This window comes from Bufo gargarizans, chromosome 11 (assembly GCF_014858855.1).
Source record: "Bufo gargarizans isolate SCDJY-AF-19 chromosome 11, ASM1485885v1, whole genome shotgun sequence".
Lineage (NCBI taxonomy): Eukaryota > Metazoa > Chordata > Amphibia > Anura > Bufonidae > Bufo > Bufo gargarizans.
In genome coordinates this window covers 47657295-47669647 of record NC_058090.1, presented here as the reverse complement: position 1 = coordinate 47669647, position 12353 = coordinate 47657295, and the positions used below count along the sequence as shown (strand labels likewise).

Below are 12353 nucleotides of genomic sequence, written 5' to 3'. Positions count from 1 at the left end.
ACACCCCTGCTCATTTTGGTGTGGCACAGGTTGAAAACTACTCTTCTTTTGTCGTCCGCACTTTCCTCAAAAAAGCTCCATACTACCAAACACCTACCCCTTGGCAAGGGAGATTTACGCAAGGGGGTGCTCCTGTAAGACCGTGAACCGGGGAGGGACCCCCAGGATACAGCGAAGTCATGGAATAAAGAAAGCGACACTGACACCAGCTCTTGATGCAAAAACAGTAACTTTACTGAACAGTGGAATTAACAGTAATTACAAACACAGTATAATCACATACAGTATCAAATACAATGAACAACACAACGTCACATTCCCTTCTCTTGCCCCCCAAACGACACTGTTCACGTGCCATGAATACTCCCAGCCTAGACGCTGGAGGAGCCTTGTAGTGTATCAACAATGGAGTATCCAGAATACCCTGTACCCCAGGCTCAGAGTCACGGTACCAGCCTAACTGAACAACCGTACCCAAGGCGGCGTACACAGCAGAGCCCGCAAGTCAATACTGTGCCACAGGGTAACGGACCTCACCGATGGCACACACGGCAGAGCCTACAAGTCAATAACCGTGCCGCTGAGTCACTGACCAGGGTATGTCTTGTGTTCACTGCTTGCTCCAAACAGACAGCAAGTCCCTGCCACAACATGTGACCCTGCAGAACCTGTAACTCTGACCCTCTGTTCCGATCAGCTTCCTGACGCCAATACTCATTCCCGCCAACAGAATCCGGATCCACACGGTTCTCTCATGCAGCTCACAAAATGGCGGACTACTTCTTCTCCAAGCTGAGCAACCTCTCCTGTTCCACAGCTCTTCCAGCCTTCCGGGACCCGGTCCTCTCTCTCTGGGAAGCCTTCTGGATCACTGACCCTGGCCTGGTTCTTATCCGATGGGGACTTACACCAACTCGCAGGTCCTTCCATCCACCATGAGGCCTCACAGGGTCTGTTATCACGGTCCAATTGACCTTCCGGGAACCTCTCTTCCTTGACAACATCTGCATTACTGACAGGCATCAGTCACTTCTGACCGTGACTTTGACTGCTCCAAGTCCCACAGACCCTGGCACTGGATCCTGTCTTCAGCCTCTGCACAAACATGTCTCCTCATGTCACCATTTCCTCTCTCTCTGGCACACACAGCAGCATGAGTCATTATCTATTTTGCATATTCAAATCCCAGGAGTGTGCTGGCTGTAGCTGCAAAACAGTGGCCTCTAGTGCCCAAAATGCCAAATGACAGTTTCAGAAACAGCATTCAGGAATCAGTGGCTGTTTCTCCATCTTACACTCCGTGGAACAGTGGTGCCCGCCTTCTGCCTCTTCCAGCCTGTTGCAGTGCTACAGATCCCTCCCCCTCTGTACTGCTCTCCTCGCTCAGCTTGTTGCCACCTTCCCAGGTTGGGTCAGTGACCTCGTCATCCAGCACTTCCTCTTCCACTTCTTCACTCTGATCATCCTCCTGATTTGTTGACCTAACCACAACCTCAGTGATTGACAACTGTGTGTCATCCTCTTCCTCAACCTCTTGAGACAATAATTGCGGTTGAGTCATTGGCAACTGTGTCGTCTCATCATCATCATCCATCTCATTAAACACCAATTGCCGTTCCCCAGCGTCATGTTCTTGTGACTCTGGATGCTCAAGAGGTTGGGAATCGGGGCACAAGATCTCAGGTCCCTCTTCAAGCGTGCTTGGCGAGAGGGCCAAATCAATTAATGGCGATGAAAAGAGATCCTCGGAATATCCGAGTGTGGGATCACTTGTTTGGCCAGACTGTAAATGGTGGGAGGAAGGAGATCAGGGTGAGGATTGTGTAGACCAGACTCCTGGCTACTGAGACTGGACTTGGTGGAAGACCGGGTGGTGCTTAACCAACTGGTAGCACTATCTGCTGCAATCCAACCGACCACCTGCTCGCACTGGGCTGACTTCAAGAGTGGTGTCCTGCGCCGCCCTGCAAACTGGGACATGAAGCTAGGCATCTTGGATGATTGTTTTTCTTGTGCTCTGGCAGCAGGCACAGTTTCAATGCGCCCAGGGCCACGGCCTCTGCGTGCACTATCAGCATCACGGCCACTTCCCCATCCCCTCGCCTTCTTCAATAAATGTTATATGCACGCTTGACACACAAGATGTGGCACGGATATCACAGTTCACAGTATATAGAAAAAGTATGGAAAGAGGAAAACAGATTTCACTATATTATAACTATCTCTTGTCCTGACAATTCACTGCAGGGACCGTTTATAAGAAAAATGTGGATAAATTAAGGGAAAAATATAATTGTTTTTGCTAATATTTTTCCCAATATCTGGCCCTGACACACACACGCTTTTGCAGCACAGATGAGACAATTCACTGCACGGACCGTTTATAGGAAAATTATGGAAAATATATATTTGTTGTCACTAATATTTTTCCCAATATCTGGCCCTGACACACATACGCTATTGCAGCACAGATGTGACAATTTACCGCAGGGACTGTTCATAGGAAAATTATGGGAAAATATATTTGTTGTCACTAATAATTTTTCCCAATATCTGGCGCTGTTGCAGCACAAATGTGACAATTCACTGCAGGCAAAAATGTGGATAAATTATAGAAAAAATATAATTGTTTTCAATAATATTCTTCCTATCTCTGCCCCTAACACACAGAAGGTATTGCTGAACAGATGTCACAAGTCACTGCAGACACCCTCTATAGAAAAAGAATCGCAAAGTATGGAGAAAAAAAATCGAAGACTACTTTGCAAGATTAAATTGCTGCCACCACACACAATAGTTCTTAAAAGGACTTTTGGGTCTTTGAAACATTTTAAAATTGAATAATCTGCGATCACAAACTCCCTACACTCTCTGTCCCTTCCTATCCTCAGCTCTCCCTGACTCGCAATGAGCCGAACCCGCGTCAACGGGTGCTATATAGCACCCGATGACACGTTCTGGCCAGCCAATCACTGTAATGGCAGCAGCCAACATGGCTACTGGCATTACAGTGATGGCAGTACTTACCTGCATGTTTATTGGCTGCTTAGCAGCTGCGAAACATGCGGGGAGGAGACTCGAGCATGGCTCTCGAGCACATGCGGTACTCGGCCGAGTACCACCATGTGCCGAGCATAGCGATGCTCGAGCCGAACAGGTATTCAGCCGAGCATGCTCACTCAACACTAGCTGTGTCCAATATCTCCGTGCAGACCCAGCCTTAAAGGGGTCATGCCGTGACTGATGACAACCAAACATCATATAGGACATGACAATCTCTTTCTAACAAACTTAGAACCAGCCCTGTACCTCACATGGATCCAGAGATCTCCTCATTCATTGCTCCAATTGTTCTGCTGGATTTACTGTATATCAAGCTGTCAGTTTGGGGGCATTTCCTTTCTCCTGTAGCTCTTTCTCTGTAAGTGCCACAGCTTGTAGATATGGCTGGTGGCATTTGAAGATTTAAACTGAGCACGTGTGACCACCTCAGTTAGGTGGATAGAGAAATAAGGAAAATAACAGCAGGTGGCGCTATACAGATACATTTTATTGAATAGCTCACTGGCTATACTAAATTTTTTGTTACATGTAATAAGAAAAGTATTCAGATCCAGGAGCTGGTTTTAAAAATGTAGAATATTAATCGTGACAGAACCCCTTTATGTGTCGATTAAATTTAATAATTGTTACTTTAGTACTTCCAATATCATTCTTAAAGAGAACCTGTGACAATGGAAATTACTAAGACTTGTAGGACTAGATCAGCTAAATGTAATGAAACCTTTCACTTAGCGATCCATTGCTTTTTTTCGGGAGAGAAAGTACTTTTAATCCATATGCAAATTATCAGTTAATTGCACCAAGGACACACAAGCCATTCTGTGCACCTTTGCTCTTCCTGCTTTGTCTATACTCCTAGTCAACCAGGGAGTAGGAGGGGCTGACATAACAAGGAGGAGCAAGGGTGCACAGAGTAGTTTGGCTCCGCCCTCAGTGCACTTAACTGTTAACTGCTGCCAACAGGGTAAGTAAAACTGAATCTTTTTGCAAACGAAATTCTCTAATGTATGTTTAGTAATATTATTTAGAATTCTGCATCCCCCCCTTTTTATTTATTTATTTTATTTTGCTTATTTCTCCAGCTTTCACCGATGCCATCCCAAAAATGTCATAATATACCAAATTTTAACTCAAAAGAGCACATTAAGGCTGGTTTCACAAAGGCGGCAGAGCAATCCAGCAGGCTGTTCTGGCAGTTCTCCAGATCTGGCCTCCCTGGATACTGCCGTTCACCGCCGGAGCCCATTGACTATGCTCTCCTTGCTCCACTAGACAGGCGCATGTACCCACGGATCTGCATTTTGGTCAATATACTAAGTATTTATGTGATGTAAGATGCTTTTGTATCACTTTTTCACATTACATTGTACAATGTATGTAAACCAAAACCAGAGAAAAAAAAAAACACAGAAAGATCATAATGGAAATTTTTGGAGCCGCTCCTAGTGTTGACTTAGAAATAGCGATACAAATGCTGGCATGTGAAGCTAAAACATTATGCTTTCAGTAGATTGTGAAACATCATGTTCTTTCCATAAGAGACAGACTATGTATTTTAGCACGTTCTTCCAGTTCTGCAGCCTCCCCTGCTCCAACACTGGATACTATTGTTCATTTGTTTAGATTTCTTTATTCATTAAGATAAAGGTAAACATCATTTTATGGAGACTTTTTAATGAGAGTCTGTCAGGTCGTTTAAGGCTACTTTCACACTAGCGTTGTTTAAACCCGGCGTTCAATTCCGACTCGGGAACTGCCCGCCGGATCCGGAAAAACGTGTGAAAACTGATAACATTTGAATCCTGATCAGGATTTTGATCACAATGAAAAAATGCATTGGAAAAAATGGATCCGACATTTATGGACTTTAACTTTTTTTTCAACTTTTTCGGGTTTAACATGCAAAAGCCGGATCCGGTTTGACTGAACACACGGCGCCGGATCAGGCGTTAATGCAAGTCAATGGGAAAAAAGCCTGATCAGGCGTTCAGTCAAAGTGTTCAGGATTTTTGTCCGGAGGTAAAAATACAACACGCTACGGTTTTCTGAAAAGCCTGATCAGTCAAAAAGACTGCATTGAAGACATCCTGATGCATCCTGAACAGATTACTCTCCATTCAGAATGCATTAGGATAAAACTGATCAGTTCTTTTGCGGATTTGAGCCCCTAGGATGGAACTCAGCGCCGGAAAAGAAAAACGCTAGTGTGAAAGTACCCTTAGGGCTCTTTCACACCTGCGTTCTTGTCTTCCGGCATAGAGTTCCGTCGTCGGGGCTCTATGCCGGAAGAATCCTGATCAGGATTATCCCCATGCATTCTGAATGGAGAGAAATCTGTTCAGGATGCATCAGGATGTCTTCAGTTCCGGAACGGAACGTTTTTTGGCCGGAGAAAATACCGCAGCATGCTGCGCTTTTTGCTCCGGCCAAAAAAACTGAAGACTTGCCGCAAGGCCGGATCCAGAATGACTGCCCATTGAAAGGCATTGATCCGGATCTGGCCTTAAGCTAAACGTCGTTTCGGCACATTGCCGGATACGACGTTTAGCTTTTTTAGAGTGGTTACCATGGCTGCCGGGACGCTAAAGTCCTGTTTGCCATGGTAAAGTGTAGCGGGGAGCGGGGGAGCAGCATACTTACCATCTGTGCGGCTCCCGGGGCGCTCCAGAGTGACGTCAGGGCGCCCCAGGCGCATGGATGACGTGTTCGCATGGCACGTCATCCATGCGCATGGGGCGCTCTGACGTCACTCTGGAGCGCCCCGGGAGCCGCATGGATGGTAAGTATACCGCTCCCCCGCTCCTACTATGGCAACCAGGACTTTAATAGCGTCCTGGCTGCCATAGTAACACTGAACACGTTTTGAAGACGGATCAGTCTTCAAATGCTTTCAGTACACTTGCGTTTTTCCGGATCCGGCGTGTAATTCCGGCAAGTGGAGTACACGCCGGATCCGGACAACGCAAGTGTGAAAGAGGCCTTACCCTATTAACCAGAACCTAGTTCCATGTATTGCTTGTGACGACAATTAAAAACATACCTTACCTACAGCATCGCAGAGAGATCACTTTTTAATAATATTTTCATTTAGGATTTGGTGCACCCAAGGTGGGCCCTTGTCCCTTGGAGCACCAGCATTCCATCCCTCTAGTCTGAAAACCTATTTGCCAGGTAGTGGACAAATCTCTGCCGCGTCTCATAGTCAATTGGAGCTGGCAGGCACGTAGTAACATCCAGCTATGCTGTACCCAGAGAAGTCCGTCCAGCTATCCTCTGCTGGAACAGCCAGCCGGGGAGCTCTAACGTTGTTGCAACTAGCCTTAGGCCCCTTTCACACGGGCGAGTATTCCGCGCGGGTGCAATGGGTGAGTTGAACGCATTGCACCCGCACTGAATCCGGACCCATTCATTTCTATGGGGCTATTCACATGAGCGGTGATTTTCACGCATCTCTTATACGTTGCGTGAAAATCGCAGCATGCTCTATTTTGTGCGTTTTTCACGTAACGCAGGCTCCATAGAAATGAATGGGGTTGCGTGAAAATCGCAAGCATCCGCAAGCAAGTGCGGATGCGGTGCGATTTTCACGCATGGTTGCTAGGAGACGATCGAGATGGAGACCCGATCATTATTATTTTCCATTATAACATGGTTATAAGGGAAAATAATAGCATTCTGAATACAGAATGCATAGTACAATAGTGCTGGAGGGGTTAAACAAAAATAAAAAATAATTTAACTCACCTTAATCCACTTGATAGCGTAGCCGGCATCTCTTCTGTCTGTCTTCTGTGCTGTGTGCAGCAACAGGACCTGTGGTGACGTCACTCCGGTCATCACATGATCTTTTACCATGGTGATGGATCATGTGATTACCGGAGTGACGTCACCACAGGTCCTGTTGCTGCACACAGCACAGAAGACACACAGAAGAGAAGCCGGGCTACGCGAGCAAGTGGATTAAGGTGAGTAAAAATGTTTTATATTATTTTTTAACCCCTCCAGCCCTATTGTACTATGCATTCTGTATGCTATTATTTTCCCTTATAACCATGTTATAAGGGAAAATAATACAATCTACAGAACATCGATCCCAAGCTCGAACTTCTGTGAAGAAGTTCGGGTTTGGGTACCAAACATGCGCGATTTTTCTCACGATCGTGAAAAACGCATTACAATGTTTTGCACTCGCGCAGAAAAATTGCGCGTGTTCCCGCAACGCACCCGCATATTTTCCCGCAACGCCTGTGTGAAAGAGGCCTTAGAAAATCTGACGCACAAGCCCCAAGGTTTATGTTAACTCCCATCCCCATACTTCTATACTAATCAAAATGCAGTATACAAAGACCAGTTGTACCTCCACATCATGACCAGTAACTATAGCTACCCCCAAGTATAGTGACACATGAATAGTGCCCCTGAAAACAATGGTACAGATAGGCACTGCTACCAAAATAGTGCCAGTGCCCCAGTGACTTGCTAAGAGCTAATTTGCATTCCCTCTTTCCAAAAATCACACAGTAATGGGAAAACAGGGCAGAGCTCAGGTCTAAAACCAGATTAAATGGCCACTTCCATCATTTTTTTTTAGCACATAAACAACCTATATGGTCTCATTTACATCTCCGTTTAGGAGATCTGGCTGTCTGATCAGGTGCAAATGACGGCTGTCTGCCAGACAAAAAAAAAAAACTTTTTACGCAATGTTTTCTTGTCTGTCTGAAACCTGGCATTTATGTCAGAAATCAACTGGCTCTCCACCAGACTTCATTGCAGTCAATGAGGATCCAACGGTGGCAGAGGATTCAGTAATCTGATCTGTGCCAGACCTTCTAACAGAGATGTAAAGAGGGCCTTTGTGACTATTCTGATAAAAAAAAAATATATAGGTTTTGTATTAGCTTAAATAAGCTATCATTTTTCTACTCTGCAGGTTTTTTTCTAGCAGGCCTCATATAGCTGGAAGTTTCCAGGAGGAGGAGGTTTTGGTGAAGTATATACATAACACTTGGAAATCAAGTCTACATGGATCCAAGATCTACAACTACACCGTTCTTCTCTCTTACCCCAATGCAAGTGATCCCAATTATGTGTCCATTTTGTCTGCTGATGGGGTGGAAAGTGATCTCTCAGCCAAAGTGGAAAAGATTCTCAGTCCTGACCAAAATGATTCCACTGTGGTAAATCCTTTCAACGCCTATTCACCATCAGGCGTTATTGTGGTAAGTTCATAACGTATTCATGTATTAGTATGTATCAAAAACGCAGGAAGTTAGTTTACAATTTACAAATGAGAGGCTATATGCGCACCATACAGTATATTTATCAGGGGGATGCAAAGGTGGGAGTTGTACCGGGGATCTGGTCCCTGAGGGGGTCCATAGACACTAGTATTTTAACGGGCACATGGTAGGATACATCTCTGAGGTTATCACATACACATTCATCTTATTAATGGAGAAGGAGGCTCTGAGAGACCAAAGGTCCATTCACACCGACTGATAATCAGGCTTGTCATCAGGTGTAGCACACGCTGGTGTTGATAAATCAGGGCCTACATGATGCCAAAACAACTTTGGACCCTTGTAAATCAGATCCAAGTAAAGGTCAAATTAGAGGTTCATTCAGTGTGTTGTTTTATTTTATTTTTACCACATGTACTATACTACTCTGTATGTGCTACATGCACTGTACTGTTATCTGCTAGTGCTAAATGTACTATACTGCTCTCTAGCTTTCCTTCATGTAATGTTCTCTACCTGTCCGACATGTACTATGCTGGTTACTGCATATATTGTACTGTCCCCACCTGCACTACATGTACTATACTGCTCTCTAGATGTGGTACATGCACTGTACTGTTCTCAGTCAGTGCTAAATGTACTATACTGTTCTTCACTAGTGCTAAATGTACTACACTGTTCTTCACTAGTGCTAAATGTACTATACTGTTCTCCACTAGTGCTAAGTATTAAGGCTGGTTACAGCCTGCATTTGTGGGCGGGGCTGCCGGCTACTTATTCCCACGCGACCTCACCTCCAGGACGGTCGCTTCAGGCAGGCTCGTTCATCCCGCTTCGTCACTTCCGGTTTGCGGACGCGTCACTTCCGGGTAAGTCTCGGCTCGCTTGGCTGCCTCGAGGCGTGCGGCAGCATCCGTCCACGGCCCGGTCGGTCTCCCTCTTCTCTCCGGCGCAAGGGGAACCTCTTCTCTTCAGGTCTGTGTTTCTCAGCAGGGTTCGGCGATACCGGCGTCGGCGGCTCTCTAAGTGGGGGCGATCCGTTCCACGGTCATCACATTCATGTTCACCCAGCTGTGCGCTTGATTATGTTGTGTGTTTCTCTCAGCAGGATGTAATTTTCAGTGTGTTGTATGGGAAACTCATAGCACTGCAGTCCTCTTATATTGAGGATAGCGAAGTATTATCTGCATCCTCCTTAAAAGAAGATACATAGACATTAGCAGACCATTCAGTAAGGCAGTCGATTGCCTGTTACTTCTTGTGAGTTTCTGACATACATATCCCCAGCCACAATGATTCAGTTGACGCAGAGCTGGGGAATGATATAAAAAAAAAAAAAAAAAGCGCTCTGTTTATTTTGTGAATGTGGGTTCTCCAGCAGTTTCACTGATCAATTCCTGTTGTGCCGCCCTCCTGTGTGCATTGGCACCTCCGCATCGCATGCTACCCTCCTGTGCCCTGGTTTGTGGCGCGGCGGTGGTGTCGCCTCCCGCGCGCGCCTGGTCGGCTCCACTTACCGCCTCCTTTTCTGGGCACTTTTCGTGGTTTGGTGGCGTGGGCTGCCCTCCGTGCTCGGGTCCCTGGCATAGCGGCCGCGCCGCCCCTTTGGGCACAGGCATGTGGCTCTGCCGGCTTCCCGGCCCGGCGCATATGTGGAAGGGGGCGGCAGTTCACTTAGTCGGGCCTTCCCTTCTGGGTCGCAATGCTGCTTCCGGTGTCATTTTGCGAGCTCATTGTCATACTTGGGTGCTGATACGTTTTTTCCCAATAGGAGCAGGATCGCGGCTAAGCTTGTCCAGTCTTCCCGTTCAGCCGGGTAGCTGTTCATCAAGTTCCTGGGTTCCTCAGGTATCTTATACATGTTGTTTTACTATTGCTACAGTATCGTTTTGCTCCCACTCGCCATACGTAGTCTACCTGGACCGCCCAGGCTCGCTTGTCTCTTTCCTCCTGGATCTCCCAGGCTCATGTCTTTTGGTCTTCCTGGTTCACTCAGGCTCATCTTCTTGCTGTCATCCTGGATCGCCCAGGCCCGCTCTGTCTCTGTCGTCCTGGATCGCCCAGGCCCGCTCTGTCTCTGTCGTCCTGGATCGCCCAGGCCCGCTCTGTCTCTGTCGTCCTGGATCGCCCAGGCCCGCTCTGTCTCTGTCGTCCTGGATCGCCCAGGCCCGCTCTGTCTCTGTCATCCTGGATCGTCCAGGCCCGCTCTGTCTCTGTCGTCCTGGATCGCCCAGGCCCTCTCTGTCGTCCTGGATCGCCCAGGCCCGCTCTGTCTCTGTCGTCCTGGATCGCCCAGGCCCGCTCTGCCTCTGTCGTCCTGGATCGCCCAGGCCCGCTCTGCCTCTGTCGTCCTGGATCGCCCAGGCCCGCTCTGTCTCTGTCGTCCTGGATCGCCCAGGCCCGCTCTGTCTCGGTCATCCTGGATCGCCCAGGCCCGCTCTGTCTCTGTCGTCCTGGATCGCCCAGGCCCGCTCTGTCTCTGTCGTCCTGGATCGCCCAGGCCCGCTCTGCCTCTGTCCACCCATTCACATTCTTTATAGGCACTTCTGAGCACGCCAGGTCCACCCAGTGACGCCTCTTCAGTCAACCCCGGCTGCCAGGGTAACTTTCCTTCCCGGACCGCCAGGTCCTTTTCTCGCCTCCCTTTTCCTGCGTCACGTGGGTCCCACTTCAGGTCACGACACACTTCCATTCTAAGAGTGTTCACCCAACTCATCCAGGTCCTTCAAGCAGGCACCAGAGGCGTTCAGTTCCTCTTCTCGCCTGGTCACCCACCCCGCCCTCGGCACCCCTAGGTCTTCCTGTCCCTTCAGCTCTCCCAAAAGCGGTGTTCATTCGTGCCTATCTTGCTTATGTCCGCAGGTTATTATTTTTCCCCGTACTCTCTCCAGTACCCTCCGTAGCAAGGTCCAGTTCTGTGCATTCGGGTAGGGTCACGTTTCCTTCTCGCCTCTCTCCTCGTTTCATGCCAATCCTTGGTTGCATTTAAAAAAATTTTTTTATTTTTTTTTCTCTCTCTCCCCATCTGTCGTTTTGACGCTTCTTTAACAGGTGCGAGATGTCCCAACCATCCGATATTGAGGACTCCCTCTCGGGCCCCGGCTCATCAGTTTCAGGGCACGCTGGTAGCCCATCACTCAGGCGTTGGACTGTCCCTAAACTCATCGCCGAGTTGAGTAAGAGAGGTATTCCCCATCCAGCTTCGGCCCGGAAGGCGGAGCTCTATCGCCTCCTGAGGACAGAGCAAGGGAGCGGCAGTTCGCAGTCCTCCCTCTCATCTATCCAACTGTCGCTGAATCAGCTACAAGCCACCATAAGCGGCCTCGTCGGTTCTTTGGCGGATGTCCAATCCAGAGTCACAGAGCTGGAATCACGCGGTCCAGGGGATCCCCCGGCTGCTATCTCGGCGGTCGTGCCCTCGTCCTCCCAGGAGCCAGTATTGGGTACGCTCAGTGCTGGTCCTGTCGTGGCCCCAGCCCACTTTGTTCCCGAAGCCATCAAAAAGGACATTTTAGCTGGGAAGGACGTCAACTTGGCGTCCATCCTAATAGCTTCCCAAGATGTGGCTGAGAACAGAGTCATCAATTGCGGGGAGGTTGCAGTACTACTCAGGGCCAAAGATGCCCGCCTGAATAGAAAGCTTTCTATTCCGGAGTTTGTGCTGGCATTTAGCCTTTACCGCGATGTGGTCTGCTCAGCCCACCCGCTCAGGCGGGAGGAACTGGACACTTATCTGTACCGGCTGACGGACCTAGGATACAAATATGGTGGCGCCAACTTTTACGATTATCATCGTTCATTTTCCGCCAAGGCCGCGGCAGCCTTAGTCCAGTTTCAGTTTGTTACCAACTGGGCTATATTGGACATGGAGCTCTTTTTCCGACACTTCGCCGGGCTGAGAGCTCCCACCTGCACGACGTGCCAGTCCATCTCGCACACGGCCGACTGGTGTCCCTTGCTGGCCACTCCAGGTCTGGACCGGGCCCTCCCGGGTCCTTCTGGCCTAAGAAGCCAGCCGTCCGTGGACAAGTTGGGCAGGCCCATTGT

At 48.3% G+C, this 12353-nt stretch overlaps 1 protein-coding gene across 2 annotated transcripts in view; it reads left to right on the top strand.

The window, feature by feature from the left end:
* Window positions 1-12353, top strand: part of LOC122922105 (N-acetylated-alpha-linked acidic dipeptidase 2-like) — a 160497-nt gene that overhangs the window by 49566 nt on the left and 98578 nt on the right. Inside the window, exon 4 of one of the 2 annotated variants that reach the window (XM_044272577.1) lies at window positions 7997-8285. In XM_044272577.1, coding sequence (XP_044128512.1) covers window positions 7997-8285 — 289 coding nt within the window. The remainder of the gene's footprint in view (window positions 1-7996; window positions 8286-12353) is intronic. The other variant, XM_044272579.1, reaches the window with a different exon arrangement.